Source organism: Hyla sarda, chromosome 3, assembly GCF_029499605.1.
Source record: "Hyla sarda isolate aHylSar1 chromosome 3, aHylSar1.hap1, whole genome shotgun sequence".
Classification (NCBI taxonomy): Eukaryota; Metazoa; Chordata; class Amphibia; order Anura; family Hylidae; genus Hyla; species Hyla sarda.
Window position 1 is genome coordinate 27,964,591 of NC_079191.1, and position 20,496 is coordinate 27,985,086.

The 20,496-nt window shown below is 47.4% G+C and overlaps 2 protein-coding genes across 7 annotated transcripts in view; one reads left to right on the forward strand and one right to left on the reverse strand.

The window, feature by feature from the left end:
* The window catches only part of LOC130361218 (cytochrome P450 2K1-like), a 221,263-nt gene that overhangs the window by 199,737 nt on the left and 1,030 nt on the right, over window positions 1-20,496 (reverse strand). The window contains exon 3 of the mRNA XM_056563949.1: window positions 19,536-19,698. Within this exon, the coding sequence (XP_056419924.1) occupies window positions 19,536-19,698 (163 nt within the window). The remainder of the gene's footprint in view (window positions 1-19,535; window positions 19,699-20,496) is intronic.
* LOC130361225 (serine/threonine-protein kinase SBK1-like) overlaps window positions 1-20,496 on the forward strand; it is a 613,716-nt gene that overhangs the window by 114,769 nt on the left and 478,451 nt on the right. The window lies entirely within an intron of this gene.

Below are 20,496 nucleotides of genomic sequence, written 5' to 3' on the forward strand. Positions count from 1 at the left end.
ACTTTGCGCCCACATATGGGGTATCTCCGTAGTCGGGAGAAACTGCATTACAAATTTTGGGGGGCTTTCTTCCCTTTTACCTCTTGTCAAAATGAAAAGTATAGGGCAACACCAGCATGTTAGTGTAAAAAAATTATTTTTTTACTCTAACATGCTGGTGTAGACCCCAACTTCACCTTTTCGTGAGGGGTGAAAGGAGAAAAAGCCCCCCAAAATTTGTTAGGCAATTTCTCCCGAGTACGGCGATACCCCATATGTGGCCCTAAACTGTTGCCTTGAAATACGACAGGGCTCCGAAGTGAGAGCGCCATGTGCATTTGAGGCCTGAATTAGGGATTTGCATAGGGGTGGACATAGGGGTATTCTATGCCAGTGATTCCCAAACAGGGTGCCTCCAGCTGTTGCAAAACTCCCAGCATGCTTGGACAGTCAACGGCGGTCCGGCAATACTGGGAGTTGTTGTTTTGCAACAGCTGGAGGCTCCATTTTGGAAACAGTGGCGTACCGGATGTTTTCCATTTTTATTGGGGAGGGGGGCTGTGTAGGGGTATATGTAGTGTTTTTTACTTTTTATTTTATTTTGTGTTAGTGTAGTGTAATGTGTTTAGGGTACAGTCACACGGGCGGGGGATTACAGCGAATTTTCCGCTGCGAGTTTGAGCTACCGCGCAAAATTTGCTGGGGGGGTACCTCCAGCTGTTGCAAAACTACCACTCCCAGCATGCACAGTCTATCAGTGCATGCTGGTAGTTTTAGTTTTGCAACAGCTGGAGGCACCGGGGTTGGGAAACACTGAGTTTGGAAACAGACAATGTTTCCCAACCAGTGCGCCTCCAGTTGTTGCAAATCCACAACTCCCAAACATTCTCAGGCATGCTGAAAGTAGTAGTTCGGCAACATCTTTAGAGTCAGATGTTGCCGAACTATTATTTCCAGCATGCTTGGAGTTGTAGTTTTGCAACATCTGAAGGACTACAGTTTGCAGACGACTAATACAGTGGTTCCCAATCTGTTCCCTTCCAGATGTTGCAAAACTACAACTCCCAGTATGCCAAAACTGTCCAGGCATGCTGCGAGTTATAGTTCTGCAACATCTGAAGGGCCAGATGTCACAGAACTAAAACTCCCAGCATGCCTGGACAGTAAGGGCATGCTGAGGATGTGTAGTTTTGCAACATCTGGAAGGGCACAGTGGTCCCAAAACTGCGGACCTCCAGATGTTGCAAAACTGCAACTCCCAGCATGCCCGGATGCCAAGGGCTGTCTAGGCATGCTGGGAGTTGTAGTGTAAGGGGACCAGATGGGGCAGTCCAGATCGCTTTGCGGCGGTCTGGACTGCTGCAAAGGTCCCGCACCGCCGCCGAAGATCCACTCACCTGTCACCGCTGCCGCCGTCTCCGCTGCCGGGATCCGGGTCTTAAGGGACAAGGTAAGTACCGGGGCCGGTCCCCAGCACTCCCCCATCCCCCGCCGCATCCTCCGGTCATCCTCCGTTCTCTCTGGACTTCCAGGGGCCGGGCAGGGCGGGAGGAAGTAACCGCTCCCCCCCCTGTGATTGGTCGGTTAGCTAACCGAGAAATCGCAGGGGATAGGAGGAGGTGGCAGGCTTGCCACCTCGCTCCTATACTTCAGCATGGTCCTGGCTGTCTGTGACAACCGGAATAATGCAAAATTACCGGGCGATCGGGTCCCAGAGACCCGATCAGCCCGGTATCGCCGCAGACCGCAGGGGTGATTTCCCTCGCGATTTGCGACGATCGCCGATATGGGGGGCCTACATGGCGCGCGGCAGGGACCGGAAAACGCCATGACGTACTCATACGTCATGGGTCCTTAAAGCCCAGAGTGCGGAGACGTATGCATACGTCAAGGGTCCTTAAGGGGTTAAAGGGAAAAAATTATGGAATACAAGTGGAACAGGAAGATAAAGGTTTACATTTGTATTTCAGAACTCACCCATGAATTCCAAAATAGAGCAAGCGATCAGAAGAAACTGGTTCCTATTAGAAGCTGACGAGGATCTAAAAGATGTAGCACAGTCAAAACCCTCGTATTACATATAGAAATATTTGACTATAGGGGAGACTATTAATAAAAACAAGAAAAAGAAAACAGCTACAAAAAAAGAGACATGGCTTTAAGGTCTAACACCTAAAGGAAATTATAAATGCAGGAACTGCAACCAGTGTAAATACAGCTGGGAATCTAAGAGTGTGAGACTAGGACCAGTACAACATTTGATACAAGATCTTATTACATGCCGCACTAAGAATGTAATAGATGCCATTTTGTGCCCTTGCGGCTTCTTTTACATTGGACAAACACAACGCCAATTACAAGTGCGAATTAGAGAGCATATGTATGCTATACCCACAGGTAAACCAGGAGCAGCACGTTTGCAGTCCCATGTAAAAGAAAAGCACAACGGCAACCCAGAAGTCCTGCATTTTTTAGGTCTGGAAAAAGTTTATAATAATAAATATGAACGTATAGACCAAAAATTATTGCGTATAGAAACATTATGGATCATAAAGACTAACGCAACAGGCAATATTGGGTTGAATGACAGGACAGAGTTAACAGCATGCTTCTAAATTTTAATCACGCCTATCTGCCCCCACGTCACATAGACACGTGATTCCCCATTAAGTGACGTGATAGGCAGATAATTTGCACTCACCTGTATATATACTGTGCACAGGTAGGAATTCATATGGCCGGAGGAAGCACGCAAGTCGTGCGAAACAGAGCTCGGTCGTCTACCACTATCCCCCCACTACCCTCTTCCGATCAATATGTGTATGTGAGTATGCTTCAATAAAGATGATACTTCTTGCTGAAATCTGGTGAGTTGCCGATGTGTCCCCCCCCCCTGACTTTTTTCATATTTTGGTACATTTCAGCCTTAAGTTCAAGGTTTTGTTAATCTGAATGTTATGTGATGGATCAAAACACAATAGTCTGTTTGTGAAGTGAAATGAGATAAATATATAGAAATAAAACTATTGTTTAGAAATAGAAAACAGAAAATTGGCATGTGCATATGTTTTCACCCCCTTTGTTAGGAAGCCCATAAAAACTCCAGTGCAACCAATTACCTTCAGAAATCACATAATTAGTGAAATGATATCCACCTGTGTGCAATCTAAGTGTCACATGATCTGTCATTACATATACACACCTTTTTTGAAAGTCCCCAGAGGCGACAACACCTAAGCAAGAGGCATCAGTAACCAAATACTGCCATGAAGACCAAGGAACTCTCCAAACAAGTAAGGGACAATATAGTTGAGAAGTACAAGTCAGGGTTATGTTTTAAAAAAATATCCAAATCTTTGATACCCAGGAGCACCATCAAATCTATCATAACCAAGTGGACAGAACATGGCACAACAGCAAACCTGCCAAGAGACGGCCGCCCACCAAAACTCACGGACCAGCAAGGAGAGCATTAATCAGAGAGGCAACACAGAGACGTAAGGTAACCCTGGAGGAGCTGCAGAGTTCCACAGAAGAGACTGGAGTATATGTACATTGGACGACAATAAGCCATACGCTCCATAGAGTTGGGCTTTATGGTAGAGTGGCCAGAAGGAAGCCATTACTTTCAGCTAAAAACAAAAAGGCACATTTTGAGTTTGCGAAAGGCATGTGGAAGACTCCAAAAATGTATGGAGGAAGGTGCTCTGGTCTGATGAGACTAAAATTTTACTTTTCAGCCATCAAAGAAAACACTATGTCTGGCACAAACCAAACACATCACATCACCCAAAGAACATCATCCCCACAGTGAAAGATGGTGGTGGCAGCATCATGCCATCTTGATAAAAATAAATGTATGACTCCATATCAGCATGGCTTTACGAGAGATTGGTCCTGTCAAACTAATCTGATCAGCTTTTATGAGGAGGTGAGCTCCAGACTGGACCTGGGGCAATCGCTGGATGTCTTATTTTTGGATTTTTCCAAAGCATTTGATACGGTGCCACATCAAAGGTTAGTGCATAAAATGAAGATGCTTGGATGGGGGGGAAATGTGTACAAGTGGATAAGTACCTGGCTCAGTGATAGGAAACAGAGGGTGGTTATTAATGGTACTTATTCTAATTGGGTGACTGTTACTAGTGGGGACCACAGGGGTCAGTCTTGGGTCCTGTAATATTTAATATATTCATTAATGACCTTGTAGAGGGGTTGAATAGTAAAGTAGCAATCTTTGCAGATGATACTAAACTCTGTAAAGCGGTAAACACTATAGAGGACAGTGCACTGTTACAAATGGATCTGGATAGGTTGGAGGTTTGGGCTGGGGAGTGGCAGATGAGGTTCAAGACAGATAAATGTAAGGTTATGGGGAGGAATAATCCAGGCTGGGATTATGTATTAAATGGGAGAACACTTGGGATGACTGACATGGGAAAGGACTTGGGAGTCTTAGTTAACAATAAATGTAGCTGTAGTGACCAGTGTCTGACAGCTGCTGCCAAGGCAAATAAAATCATGGGGGGGGGGGGGGCATCAATTGGGGCATAGATGCCAATGACAAGGAAATAAATCTACCATGGTACAAATCACTAGTCAGTCTACACATAGAATACTGTGTACAGTACTGGGCACCAGTGTACAAGAAAGATATAGTGGAGCTGGAGAGGGGTCAAAGACGGGTAACCAGAGTAATACGGGTAATGGGAGGACTACAGTACCCAGAAAGATTATCAGAATTAGGGTTATTTAGTTTAGAAAAAAGAAGGCTTAGGGGAGACATAATAACTATTTGTGGTCAGGTTAACATGTGTGGATGTGAGATGAGAATACCATATCCTACTGAATAAAGAATATCCCAACCTACAAGAGTAACAGTAATTAACAACTAACTAGGCCTGAGGTGTGCCCGGGAGGCCGTAAAGGTAGCTGTTACGCCGAGCGCTCCGGGTCCCCGCTCCTCCCCGGAGCGCTCGCTACACTCTCCTCACTGCAGCGCTCCGGTCAGATCCACTCACCCGGGGCGCTGCGATACCGCCTCCAGCCGGGATGCGATTCGCGATGCGGGTAGCGCCCGCTCGCGATGCGCACCCCGGCTCCCGTACCTTACTCGCTCTCCGTCAGTCCTGTCCCGGCGCGCGCGGCCCCGCTCCCTAGGGCGCGCGCGCGCCGGGTCTTTGCGATTTAAAGGGCCACTGCGCCGCTGATTGGCGCAGTGGTTCCAATTAGTGTTATCACCTGTGCACTTCCCTATATCACCTCTCTTCCCCTGCACTTCCTTGCCGGATCTTGTTGCCATCGTGCCAGTGAAAGCGTTTCCTTGTGTGTTCCTAGCCTGTGTTCCAGACCTCCTGCCGTTGCCCCTGACTACGATCCTTGCTGCCTGCCCCGACCTTCTGCTACGTCCGACCTTGCTTCTGTCTACTCCCTTGTACCGCGCCTATCTTCAGCAGCCAGAGAGGTTGAGCCGTTGCTAGTGGATACGACCTGGTCACTACCGCCGCAGCAAGACCATCCCGCTTTGCGGCGGGCTCTGGTGAAAACCAGTAGTGACTTAGAACCGATCCACTAGCACGGTCCACGCCAATCCCTCTCTGGCACAGAGGATCCACTACCTGCCAGCCGGCATCGTGACAGTAGATCCGGCCATGGATCCCGCTGAAGTTCCTCTGCCAGTTGTCGCTGACCTCACCACGGTGGTCGCCCAGCAGTCACAACAGATAGCGCAACAAGGCCAACAGCTGTCTCAACTGACCGTTATGCTACAGCAGTTACTACCACAGCTTCAGCAATCATCTCCTCCGCCAGCTCCTGCACCTCCTCCGCAGCAAGTGGCCGCTTCTGGACTACGACTATCCTTGCCGGATAAATTTGATGGGGACTCTAAGTTTTGCCGTGGCTTTCTTTCCCAATGTTCATTGCACTTGGAGATGATGTCGGACCAGTTTCCCACTGAAAGGTCTAAGGTGGCTTTCGTAGTCAGCCTTCTGTCTGGAAAAGCCCTGTCTTGGGCCACACCGCTCTGGGACCGCAATGACCCCGTCACTGCCTCTGTACACTCCTTCTTCTCGGAAATTCGAAGTGTCTTTGAGGAACCTGCCCGAGCCTCTTCTGCTGAGACTACCCTGTTGAACCTGGTCCAGGGTAATTCTTCCGTTGGCGAGTATGCCGTACAATTCCGTACTCTTGCTTCAGAATTATCCTGGAATAATGAGGCCCTCTGCGCGACCTTTAAAAAAGGCCTATCCAGCAACATTAAAGATGTTCTGGCCGCACGAGAAATCCCTGCTAATCTACATGAACTCATTCACCTAGCCACTCGCATTGACATGCGTTTTTCCGAAAGGCGTCAGGAGCTCCGCCAGGATATGGACTCTGTTCGCACGAGGCGTTTTTTCTCCCCGGCTCCTCTCTCCTCTGGTCCCCTGCAATCTGTTCCTGTGCCTCCCGCCGTGGAGGCTATGCAGGTCGACCGGTCTCGCCTGACACCTCAAGAGAGGACACGACGCCGCATGGAGAATCTCTGCCTGTACTGTGCTAGTACCGAACACTTCCTGAAGGATTGTCCTATCCGTCCTCCCCGCCTGGAAAGACGTACGCTGACTCTGCACAAAGGTGAGACAGTCCTTGATGTCTACTCTGCTTCTCCACGTCTTACTGTGCCTGTGCGGATATCTGCCTCTGCCTTCTCCTTCTCTACTATGGCCTTCTTGGACTCCGGATCTGCAGGAAATTTTATTTTGGCCTCTCTCGTCAACAGGTTCAACATCCCAGTGACCAGTCTCGCCAGACCCCTCTACATCAATTGTGTAAACAATGAAAGATTGGACTGTACCATACGTTTCCGCACGGAGCCCCTTCTAATGTGCATCGGATCTCATCACGAGAGGATTGAACTTTTGGTCCTCCCCAATTGCACTTCTGAAATTCTCCTTGGACTTCCCTGGCTTCAACTTCATTCCCCAACCCTGGATTGGTCCACTGGGGAGATCAAGAGTTGGGGGCCCTCTTGTTCCAAGGACTGCCTAAAACCGGTTTCCAGTAACCCTTGCCGTGACTCTGTGGTTCCCCCTGTAACCGGCCTCCCTAAGGCCTATATGGACTTTGCGGATGTTTTTTGCAAAAAACAAGCTGAGACTCTACCTCCTCACAGGCCTTATGATTGTCCTATCGACCTCCTCCCAGGCACTACTCCACCCCGGGGCAGAATCTATCCTCTGTCCGTCCCAGAGACTCTTGCCATGTCTGAATACGTCCAGGAAAATTTAAAAAAGGGCTTTATCCGTAAATCCTCCTCTCCTGCCGGAGCCGGATTTTTCTTTGTGTCCAAAAAAGATGGCTCTCTACGTTCTTGCATTGACTACCGCGGTCTTAATAAAATCACGGTTAAGAACCGCTACCCCCTACCCCTCATCTCTGAACTCTTTGATCGCCTCCAAGGTGCCCACATCTTTACCAAACTGGACTTAAGAGGTGCTTATAATCTCATCCGCATCAGAGAGGGGGATGATTGGAAAACGGCATTTAACACCAGAGATGGACACTTTGAGTATCTGGTCATGCCCTTTGGCCTGTGCAACGCCCCTGCCGTCTTCCAAGACTTTGTTAATGAAATTTTTCGTGATCTCCTATACTCCTGTGTTGTTGTATATCTGGACGATATCCTGATTTTTTCTGCCAATCTAGAAGAACACCGCCAGCATGTCCGTATGGTTCTTCAGAGACTTCGTGACAATCAACTCTATGCCAAAATAGAGAAATGTCTGTTTGAATGCCAATCTCTTCCTTTCCTAGGATACTTGGTCTCTGGCCAGGGACTACAAATGGATCCAGACAAACTCTCTGCCGTCTTAGATTGGCCACGCCCCTCCGGACTCCGTGCCATCCAACGTTTTTTGGGGTTCGCCAATTATTACAGGCAATTTATTCCACATTTTTCTACCGTTGTGGCTCCTATCGTGGCTTTAACCAAAAAAAATGCCGATCCCAAGTCTTGGCCTCCTCAAGCGGAAGACGCCTTTAAACGGCTCAAGTCTGCCTTTTCTTCGGCTCCCGTGCTCTCCAGACCTGACCCATCTAAACCCTTCCTATTGGAGGTTGATGCCTCCTCAGTGGGAGCTGGAGCTGTCCTTCTACAAAAAAATTCTTCCGGGCATGCTGTTACTTGTGGTTTTTTTTCTAGGACCTTCTCTCCGGCGGAGAGGAACTACTCCATCGGGGATCGAGAGCTTCTAGCCATTAAATTAGCACTTGAGGAATGGAGGCATCTGCTGGAGGGATCAAGATTTCCAGTTATTATTTACACCGATCACAAGAACCTCTCCTACCTCCAGTCTGCCCAACGGCTGAATCCTCGCCAGGCCAGGTGGTCTCTGTTCTTTGCCCGATTTAATTTTGAAATTCACTTTCGGCCTGCCGATAAGAACATTAGGGCCGATGCTCTCTCTCGTTCCTCAGATGCTTCTGAAGTTGAACTCTCTCCTCAACACATCATTCCTCCTGACTGCCTGATTTCCACTTCTCCAGCCTCCATCAGGCAAACTCCTCCAGGAAAGACCTTTGTTTCTCCACGCCAACGCCTCGGAATCCTCAAATGGGGTCACTCCTCCCATCTCGCAGGTCATGCGGGCATCAAGAAATCTGTGCAACTCATCTCTCGCTTCTATTGGTGGCCGACTCTAGAGACAGATGTGGTGGACTTTGTGCGAGCCTGCACTATCTGTGCCCGGGATAAGACTCCTCGCCAGAAGCCCGCTGGTTTTCTTCATCCTCTGCCTGTCCCCGAACAGCCTTGGTCTCTGATTGGTATGGATTTTATTACTGACTTACCCCCATCCCGTGGCAACACTGTTATTTGGGTGGTCGTTGATCGATTCTCCAAAATGGCACATTTCATCCCTCTTCCTGGTCTTCCTTCAGCGCCTCAGTTGGCTAAACAATTTTTTGTACACATTTTTCGTCTTCACGGGTTGCCTACGCAGATCGTCTCGGATAGAGGCGTCCAATTCGTGTCTAAATTCTGGAGGGCTCTCTGTAAACAACTCAAGATTAAATTAAATTTTTCTTCTGCATATCATCCTCAATCCAATGGACAAGTAGAAAGAATTAACCAGGTCTTGGGTGATTATTTACGACATTTTGTTTCCTCCCGCCAGGATGACTGGGCAGATCTTCTACCTTGGGCCGAATTCTCGTATAATTTCAGAGTCTCTGAATCTTCCTCCAAATCCCCATTTTTCGTGGTGTACGGCCGTCACCCTCTTCCCCCCCTCCCTACCTCCTTGCCCTCTGGTCTGCCCGCTGTGGATGAAATTTCTCGTGATCTTTCCATCATATGGAGAGAGACCCAAAATTCTCTCTTACAGGCTTCATCACGCATGAAGAAGTTCGCGGATAAGAAAAGAAGAGCCCCTCCCATTTTTTCCCCTGGAGACAAGGTATGGCTCTCCGCTAAATATGTCCGCTTCCGTGTCCCTAGCTATAAGTTGGGACCACGCTATCTTGGTCCTTTCAAAATTTTGTGCCAGATTAATCCTGTCTCTTACAAACTTCTTCTTCCTCCTTCTCTTCGTATTCCTAATTCCTTTCACGTTTCTCTTCTTAAACCACTTATCATTAATCGTTTCTCTCCCAAATCTGTTCCTCCCACTCCTGTTTCCGGCTCCTCGGACATCTTCTCCGTCAAAGAGATTTTGGCATCCAAAAAGGTCAGAGGGAAAACCTTTTTTTTAGTGGATTGGGAGGGTTGTGGTCCAGAAGAGAGATCCTGGGAACCTGAGGACAATATCCTAGACAAAAGTCTGCTCCTCAGGTTCTCAGGCTCTAAGAAGAGGGGGAGACCCAAGGGGGGGGGTACTGTTACGCCGAGCGCTCCGGGTCCCCGCTCCTCCCCGGAGCGCTCGCTACACTCTCCTCACTGCAGCGCTCCGGTCAGATCCACTGACCCGGGGCGCTGCGATACCGCCTCCAGCCGGGATGCGATTCGCGATGCGGGTAGCGCCCGCTCGCGATGCGCACCCCGGCTCCCGTACCTTACTCGCTCTCCGTCAGTCCTGTCCCGGCGCGCGCGGCCCCGCTCCCTAGGGCGCGCGCGCGCCGGGTCTTTGCGATTTAAAGGGCCACTGCGCCGCTGATTGGCGCAGTGGTTCCAATTAGTGTTATCACCTGTGCACTTCCCTATATCACCTCTCTTCCCCTGCACTTCCTTGCCGGATCTTGTTGCCATCGTGCCAGTGAAAGCGTTTCCTTGTGTGTTCCTAGCCTGTGTTCCAGACCTCCTGCCGTTGCCCCTGACTACGATCCTTGCTGCCTGCCCCGACCTTCTGCTACGTCCGACCTTGCTTCTGTCTACTCCCTTGTACCGCGCCTATCTTCAGCAGCCAGAGAGGTTGAGCCGTTGCTAGTGGATACGACCTGGTCACTACCGCCGCAGCAAGACCATCCCGCTTTGCGGCGGGCTCTGGTGAAAACCAGTAGTGACTTAGAACCGATCCACTAGCACGGTCCACGCCAATCCCTCTCTGGCACAGAGGATCCACTACCTGCCAGCCGGCATCGTGACAGTAGCCTGAAAGAAGAGGGCTACCCAGAGGATGGTAGTTAAAATGAAACTTAAGAAAAAAGGGGTTGGGAGGGTGGGGAAACACTGCGGTGCTGTAGCAGAGACCCAAGCCTCGGGGTCCCTGCTTATGTAACGCCCAGACCCCTCCCACAAATTAGGTTAACTGTTACCAGCTAACCTTTACTTGTGGTCAGGTTAACATTTGTGTTGCTCGCGAATATTCGCAATTCGAATATTATTCGCGAATATCGCATATTCGCGAATTCGCGAATTTCGCGAATATAGCGCTATATATTCGTAATTACGAATATTCGTTTTTTATTTTATTATTATTTTTTTTTCTTCACAGTACACATCACAGTGATCACCCCTCTCTGCTTCCAGCTTGTGTGGTGTAAAGAAGGCTGTAATACTACTGTGTGAGACTGGCGTGCAAAAATACGCATATGCGAACATTAGCATATGCTAATTTTCGCATATGCAAATTTCCGCGTATGCTAATTTGGTATATGCTAATTTTCGCATGTTAATTTTCGCATACGCGAATGTTCATATATGCGAAAATAAAACGAGAATATAACGAATATGCGAATATTCGCGAATATATGACGAATATTCGTCCATATATTCGCGAATATTCGCGAATTCGAATATGGCCTATGCCGCTCAACACTAGTTAACATGTGTGGATGTGAGATGAGAATACCATATCCTACTGAATAAAGAATATCCCAACCTACAAGAGTAACAGTAATTAACAACTAACTAGGCCTGAGGAGTGCCCGGGAGGCCGTAAAGGTAGCCTGAAAGAAGAGGGCAAAAACCAGATAGTAGAGAAAAATAAATTTATTTAAGCAATTCTTCAAACATTGGCCAATTGGCTAAAGGCTCTAGCCATCTCTACTTGTGGATCAGGAATGTACCTCTGGAAGCAGGGTGAGCTCCACCGACCTAGCTTCTTAATGATGTGTGAAGGTATGGCGTGCTTTGAGGCTGAAGATGCTGCCCCGATCTGGAAAGAATGACCAGACACAGTGGCTGGATCCATACCTGTGTGGCGAGCTAAAATGCGTATATGCCTCACGAAGTCCTTAGTAGTTAATGGGGAGACTGGGAAGGGGAGCAAAGGACAATCCGGAGATTTATTGGCTAGTAGTTTTAACAGTTGCTGGAGAACATTAACTGGACACCACTGGTTGTGAGTGGGATAGTAGCTGATTTCAACCTGTTTTAATTGTTGCGTTTTTGTGGGACCTAGTGCCAGCTTGAAGCCTGACCCGGCAGGTGATAAGTGTTGAACTTGGAGTGCATTGGAGTTGTATGATGTTTTGGTGAATTCGCCTGGTCTAAGGAATCCATAGAAGGCCAAATAAATAGCCGCCTTGATGACCAAGCTAGCGGAGTGACCGAAAGGAGCACCATCCAGGATAGAACTGAAAACCTGGAATTTGGCAGCGGATACCGGGACCCTGGAAGGTGGCTTCGGTCCCTGCGCTTTCTCAATACCCTTCAATGGGGCTTTAATCGGGTGTGAGCCAAGGATGGATGGAAGACCAGGGAAACTGAGAGAACGACGGTGTTGTATTCCGGCTAGGTATAGTCTGATGGAGCTATGAGATAATTTGAGGGAGGAGTGGCAAAATGATACAAACGCTAATAAGTATTGAATATCAAAAGGGGAGGTGGTAGGATATTTGAGTAAGAATTTTTGAAAGGCATTCCATGCGACCTTGTATGATCTTGCCGTGTTGGGGGCTAAGGACTGATTAATTAAATTTAAGGCCCCTAACCAGTGACCATTTAGTCCAACATCAATGAGCTGAGAGGGGGTGCTGATGTGGCCGCTCTGTCTGCTTCTGGCATGATGTGATGGAACACCTGGAAATTAAAGCGGGAGAGAGCGTCAGCAGCTGTGTTCCAACTTCCTTCGATGTAGACACATTCTATGTAGAAATCCCTCATGAGGTCTGTGTGCACCAGTCTACGCAAAAAGGACATGATAGTGAGAGACCTGGATCTTCCTTTGCAAATAATGTCCCGAGTGGCGATGTTATCCATTTGAAACACTACTGACTTACCCTGCCATAGATGACCCCATGTTAAGGCAGCTGCCACAATTGGAACTATTTCAAAAAGGGCTGACGTGGTGGTGAAGTCAGGAAGGGCGAGAAAATCAGGGGACCACTGTTCGGCCAGCCAATGCGTGCCACAAATGGCTGCATAACCCACTGATGCGGCGGCGTCAGTGATGACCACGGGCGAACATCTGTCAGCTAATGGGATGAACATTGACACCCCATTCCATCCTGCCAAGAACTGATCCCACATGATTAAGTCGGCTCTGGCTGCTTGGTCCAGGATTACTAAAGAATCCATCTCGGGAGCTGAAGGCAGCAGGGCAAGCAACCTGGAAACAAAGGACCTGCCCTGAGGAACAATCCTCATGACAAAGTTCAGCATGCCCAGGAGGCTCAGGAGCTGATGTCTGTCTGTTGCCGGGGAGCGAGTTATGCCGTGTATCACCTCCCGGATGCGCCCCAATTTCTCACTGGGTAACCTGGCCACCATGTCCACCGAGTCTAGAGTTACTCCCAAAAACGTGAGAGAAGTAGCGGGGCCCTCTAGTTTCCTCTCTGCTACTGGGATGTTGAGGCAGGAAAAGACTGACAACAAGGTCTGTAAATCTTTAGGTACCCCTCCCGGACTTTCTAACAGTAGAAAATCATCCAAGTAATGTAGAACGTTGGCACAGGACCAATGGTTTATCAAAGCCCATTCCAAAGCCGAGGCAAAGGTATCAAACAGCCGGGGGCTGCTCTTGGCACCAAAGGTAAGGCGAGTGGCGAAATAATACAGCCCCCCCATTTGATACCGTGCCACTGCCATAACTCAGGGTGAATCGGCAATAACTTGAAGGCATCGGAAATATCCGCCTTTGACAGCCAGGTACCAATTATGAAACCTTTAGCAATTTCGTTCCTTAAAAGCTCTTCCACTACTTCCGGGTTCCTGGCTGCTGATTGTAGATTCTGACACTCAAATGTTCCTTCCGGAAGACTGACTAGCCCGGTTTGAAAACCCTCATTGAAACCCCTGTAGAGAAATTCTACCAAAACCGGATCAGGATGGCCCTGTAGATAAGCCCTAAGAACCTGGGTGTTGACCCCGCCTAGTCATGCCTCTGACCCAGCTTTTTTAGGGCACTGAGTCTTGGGGTGTGCTCTGTGGCACAAACTGCACACATGCAGCAAGCGGCATTGGCTGAATCTGCAAGATGAATAATTAAAGTTGTTGCAAATTTGAGCGTTTCCCATAAAATGCACAGGTCTGCCAAGCTTGTCTACAGCCGGACCTGGTTGAGGCTTGGTAACCGAGCTGCCCTCGGCCGCAGAAGTAGTGGCTTGAGTGTTAGGGCACCAGTTGGTGGCGTGGGTAGATGACTGGCAGACAGCGCAAAGTGGTGCCCTAAGCCCAGCGAAATGCCGACAGAATAACTCTGTGTCAAGGACAGCCCAATTAGTAGCCTGCTGGAACTGGAACAAAGTGGCGGCAGCCTTTGCGGAAAAGGAACGATGGTAATCGTAGAATGAAAAACCTCCGTACTTGTATCCCAGGTCTACCAGTTTGTGAAGATACTGGTCCAGTTCTATGCGCCTGTTGGGGCTGACTGCGCAAATCACATCCCTAAAGAGTCCAAATGCCAGAACGAACTCCGGGATATTGAGTTTCCTGCTAAGCCTAGGGTCTCTAGCTCTAACAGTGACTGAAACCTCGCCACATGCAAAAGTCCTGTTGTCCAGAACATCTTGCGAAGCCACCAGGAGAGAAGCCAAGTTGACATCTTTCCCCTCAAGGATGTCTCTCCTGATGGCTTCGGGTATAAAATGCGCTGGAATGAGACTGACAGATGGTGATGACGTACCTGAGGAGGCTGACCCTGAGGTTTGTTCGGTAAAGGCTGCAACGTTCCCTGAGCCAGATGAGGCTGGGGCGGTCGTAGAAATTACCGGCGTGGCAGAAGTAGCTGGTGTAGGATTAGGGATGGAGCCTGCGGCACCAGTCGCCGTAACCGATGCCACTGGTGTGGCAAGTGCAGAGGATGCCGACGGAATTGCCGGTGCGGAGACAGAACCGCGAGCCTCCAGTGCAACCATTCTATCTTGCATCTCCTGCATGGAGGTGGATAGAGTGTTTAAGATTGTGTGAATCTGAACTAGGGATGGGGAGTCACGGCTCGAGTGCCCTTGTGGATCCGGGGTCCCCTGGGAATGCAAAATCTTAAACAGTTCGGCTTTCCTCGCCGAGGCAGGGAAAGGGATCCCCCAACGACGGAGTTCAGCCGTGATTTTTGGGATGGTCCAAGCTCTGAGCGACATCGTACTTCCCGCGGCTGATGATCTAGCGGGTGAAGAGGGAGCCGCTGCCCCTTCCATGCTCTCAGAGACGTGAGACATCCCCTAGAAACCAATGAAGTGCTATCAGGAATTAACCTTGTACCCTAGGATCCCGCTGCGACACGACAGAAGACAGACGTGAGGTGCGTGGATTGAAATTCAATCTGCCTCTAGAAGTGCATACAGACAAGACAGGTGAGCTATAAATATACATATGCATAAACCAGAATACAAGGCGCGAGGATTGACGAGGGCAATCCACCTCTACTGGTGTAGTGAGCCTACCCCTCCTACTTGACCGCACCCGAAAGATAATAGAAAAGAGGACTCGAGGATTGGCCCGGCAATCCGCCTCAAAAAGACGTAAGAAAGAGTGCATAAGACTATTGACTAATTACAGGCCTGTCAGCCATGTTACTTACGATTCACACTTGACACACTAAGGAAGGAAAAAATAATGCTCAAAAAGAACTGTTGTACCAACCCCGTCAAGTAAAACAAGTTAATAACCAAAATGCTACCTTGCAACCCCGAAGCCAAAAAGGACCTCTTGGGTAGAGAGCGGAGACAGGAAAACGAGACCTATAAGTGACAGAAATATGAGAACCTATAATGACCTATCCACCATGAAACCTCGGGTGATAAGCTCCTAAGTTAACCATGAATACATACTCAAGCAACCCTAAAATGTAGCTGAAAAGTGAGAATTGAGTCCCTCGTGACACAAGATACCGATCGGGAAAATCTGAAATAAAGATAAGCTGAGTGTATAATACCACGGCAAAATCAAAGACGTATGCTGCTGTTATGACAATGCTGTGTAAAAGTGACCCCATTCATCTTGATCCATGCCAGTGCCGATTCCCCCACCCCCTCCATGTTCCTGCCAGAACCCGAGCAGGACCCGGTGATATTACATTGTCCATGTGCGTGGAGCCCAAAGCCAGTGTGAATCTGACCCCCCCCCCTCTATGTGACTGCCCCCCCCCAGTGTCTCCTCTGCTCCGCCCCCTAACCCTGGGATACAGCAGCCATGAGATTCTTCCGTGCTTGTAATTAAATTAATGTGTGTTTTACGCTTTCTCACCAAAGATATGGCCAAAGCACAAGGATGCTACCCAAGACAAACTGTATGTATTGTTATGTAATAACTGATAAAACTGGCTTGAGCTGAGGATAAAGCACACTTGACGCGTCCCTGAGGCCACCATGTGTGTCCCGCACTGCTCCGTGCACGTGATGTAGACATCACCATGCGCACGGACGCAAACATGGCCGCCCCCCTTTTTTTTTTCTTTCCCGTACGGCCAGCGCGACAAATGCTCGTGTACCAGGGACTGGAAGGTGGCCGTGTGAACAGCGGCGAGCACGGCCGCGAATGAGGGAGGAAACATCAAGACCCGGACAGAGCGATGTCCCCGACATGCGAGGCCCAGCGCCGCGCACGCGATGTAACCACACCACGTGCACGACGCCGGCCCCCCCGTGCCCGGTACACCGAGCGCCCATGCCGAAAAGAAAATCCCCTCCCCTCCCCCTCCAAAACCGCAACTGTACAGTGCATCCCGGAAGTGGCATAGCGAGGTCATGACACCCCGGTGCCACGTCCCCATCCTACCCCCCGGCTTGCTACAGGTGAGACGCCCGGCGTCGTGTATGTATGTGTGCGGCCGCCGTCAGCCATATAGCGTCCCGTGTGCTCATGCTCGGGGTAAAGTATGGCCGTGTAACGAGCAGCAACGTGGGCTACCGAGCCCCGAACACGTAAGTTCAAAAACAATAGTAATCGATAGGAGGCTTGGAAGGACGGAGCCCTTACCTGATTTCCTGAAGATAGGAATGTGAACTGGAATTGGGCCAGGAACCGGAACCGGAAACACTGCGGTGCTGTAGCAGAGACCCAAGCCTCGGGGTCCCTGCTTATGTAACGCCCAGACCCCTCCCACAAATTAGATTAACTGTTACCAGCTAACCTTTACGTATAAATATATCAGGGGACTGTACAGAGATCTCTCCCATGATCTATTTATACCCAGGACTGTATCTATAACAAGGGGGCATCGTCTACTTTTAGAGGAAAGAAGGTTTCTACACCAGCACAGACAGGGGTTCTTTACTGTAAGAGCAGTAAGACTGTGGAATTATCTGCCTGAGGAGGTAGTCATGGTTAAGGCCGTATTCACACTACGATTTATGCATCAAGTCGAGTTTATACGTTTCTTTGCTTGAAAATTATATAGAAATGTACATATGGGCATATCCAGTGACAAATCGTATCCAATACATTTTTCTCCCGTATGTGGTTTTCCCACCGGACATAAAACCGTAGTACACTACGATTTTAGGTCTGGTGGGAAAAACTGCAGACGGGGTAAAAATGAGCCAAGCGGAGTCAGCGTTTCACTCCGGTCGGCTCATTGAAATGAATTACATAAGGGGCCGCATATGGCTGAGATACGGGAGCTCCCGGTTTTCGCTCCCTCCAGCCGTATACGGTCCCATATTGCTGAAAACGTAACGTGAACCAGCCTAACTTGGTAAAATTATTTAAAAGGGGTCTGGATGCATTTTAGAAGAAGAACAACATTGCTGGTTATGTATACTAGATCTATAGGGATAGAAGGCTGATCCAGGGATCTATTCTGATGTCATATTTGGAGTCAGGAAGGAATTTTTACCTCTAGTATGAGGGTTTTTTGCCTTCTTCTGGATCAACTCAGTAGGGACTCATTAGGGTTATAGGTTGAACTTGATGGACTCTGGTCTTTTTTCAACCTTATGAACTATGTTAATATGTTACTATACTTTGGGGATGTTTTTCAGCAGCCGGGACTGGGAAACTGGTCAGAGTTGAGGGAAAGATGGATGGTGCTAAATACAGGGATATTCTTGAGCAAAACCTGTGACACTGCATGATTTGAGGCTAGGTCGGAGGTTCACCTTCGAGCAGAGCAATGACCCAAAACACACTGCTAAAGCAACACTTGAGTGGTTTAAGGGGAAACAGGTAAATTTGTTAAAATGGCCTAGTCAAAGCCCAGATCGCAATCCAATTGAAAATCTGTGGTCAGACTTAAAGATTGCTGTTCACAAGCGCAAACCATCCAACTTGAAGGAGCTTGAGGAGTTTTGCCAGGAGGAATGGACAAAAATCCCAGTGGTAAGATGTGGCAAGCTCATAGAGACTTATCCAAAGCCACTTGGAGCTGTGATTGCTGCAAAAGGTGGCTCTACAAAAGTATTGACTTTAGGAAGGTGAATAGTTATGCATATTTACTTTTTCTGTTATTTTGTCCTATTTGTTGTTTGCTTCACAATAAATACATTTAAAAAAAAACATCTTCAAAGCTGTAAATATGTTCTGTAAATTAAATGATCAAAATTCTCAAACAATTCATGTTAATTCCAGGCTGTAAGGCACCAAAATATGAAAAAAGTCAAGGGGGGGGGGGGGTGAATCTTTTGAAAGGCACTGTACTAAATGAAAAATGTTAAAAGAGTTGGAGTTTTGACATTCTTTTTCTATTTGTATTTTTTTTTTGTGTTACAGATATGCAATTCAAAATCTGTCTATTTTAATGTTAAAATTAAATATATATTGAACTGTAAAAAGCCTATGCACATAACTTCAGCAGGCATGTTAGAAATAGCAAGTGTTAGGTGCAGATCTCTTTGAGGGACAGTGAGCAGTGAACAACACTGATAGTAGGAGGACCACACATATATAATAATTATAGTTAAGCAGTAGAAAGTGTCCTGCATCTGTTCTATTGGTGCAAAATTTGTTTAATTGGAAGTTAAGGGTGACAGGTTATTTTTTGTTTTACATTAATTGTGAAAAGCCGCATAGAGGATTCTGTGACACTTCTGTGCACGTTCTAGGATGTCTATCCTGTTGGCACACCCCAAAATGGAAACAATTTTTTTTTTTTGGTTCTTCTCTCTTAGGTACAAAACCTGTTGCTACTCACAAACAGGGGTCATTTTAGACCACTTAAAATAAGTCATTGCTTTTCCCAATACTTGATGTGTGAATTTAAACTTTGGCAATCCTCAAAAATTTGATCATTTTTGAACATTGGTTTTAAAAAGCATAAACAAGCATAAAAAAGCATAAACAATCTGCTATTTCAGGTTGTTTTTAATCAACCTATTAGTTTGTCATCGGGCACCATCCGACCATCTGACCCATAGCTATACATGTCGCTATAAGGCTAGGTTTCCAAACAGGTTTTTTTCTGGCAATTTTTGGAAAACTGCCACTGCAGTTTTTAAGCCAAATCCAGAAGTTCATCCAGAATTAATAGGAAATATAGAGGAAGGACTTCTACTTCTTTCTTATGGATCCACTTCTGACTTTTGGCTCAAGAACTGCAGTGGCAGATATCCAAAAACTGCCAGAAAAAAACTGTGTGGAAACCTAGCCTAACAGAGTTAGATGAATCGGCAGAACAGAACTTTCAAAAAATGTACTCATCTCTTTGTTTTCATTCTTTATCTTTGGCTTGAAAATGTATGTATTTTTTTTTAATTCAGAATATAAATAAACAAGCAATAAAAATCAATTCATCTGTCAATGTTAATAATATAATATTTACCATGTCCTTTTATTATTTCGTGAAAAAGGGGCACCTTTGGTCTTCCAGAAAATTCCTCAGCATGATTGACAAGGGCTTCCTTCACTGCATCGTATCCGCAAAGCACAACAACTTTCTCTTCTCCTAGTTTTATTGTGTACACTGGTCCATACTTCTTAGAGAGCTGTAAAGAAGGGTGAAACACTGTTATACAGTAAGGTATATATTTTAATGATTTTTCTCTGGGTTTCTATGGTCCACGTACTGTGTTCTAATAAAAGACACTGGAAACAGCATTTGTTAAAGTACAAAGAATTTTGGGGGCAGAGACTGACCGCAGACAGAAATGGCAGCACAATCTCTCAGCTCCAGTCGGCAGCTGATAATGGTCAAGATTGGAAGAGACAAAAGCAGAGATCCTCTTGGGACTCACAAGTTCCAGTAAAGTCAGCCAGCATTCGTATTAATTGCCGAAATAGAAGAAGACTCAGGGCCCTGCTCAGCAAGCTAAGACGGCACCATGAGGACAACTCTGACACTGAGAGACTTATACTCAAGCTGACTGTGAAGACTCTAATTCTACCCTGGTGCCTCGCTTCTACCCAACTTATATAAACTTAAGGCGGAAGTCCACCATATAGGATGGCATATGGAGCATATGAAAGGGAATGTAATTTGTAAACCATTAGAACATTCCTTGCACTCTCTTGGCCCAACACAGTTCGGATACTTCTCTTTGTTTAAGGCAATATTGGTCACTCTGTATACACCCATGCCTGTTTATATTCTTCTAACAGATTAAAGATAAAGGTCCCTTTTTGAATTTTTGGCACCACATTTGCTATGCACCAGTCGTGGGGAACAGACTCTGTAAGAGTTCTTTATTGTTAGATCTGGCAATATTTCTCTAAATAATACAATGCATCTGAACTGCACATAATGTGACATGACCCCCAACACACTGATGAATTAACCTGTGTAA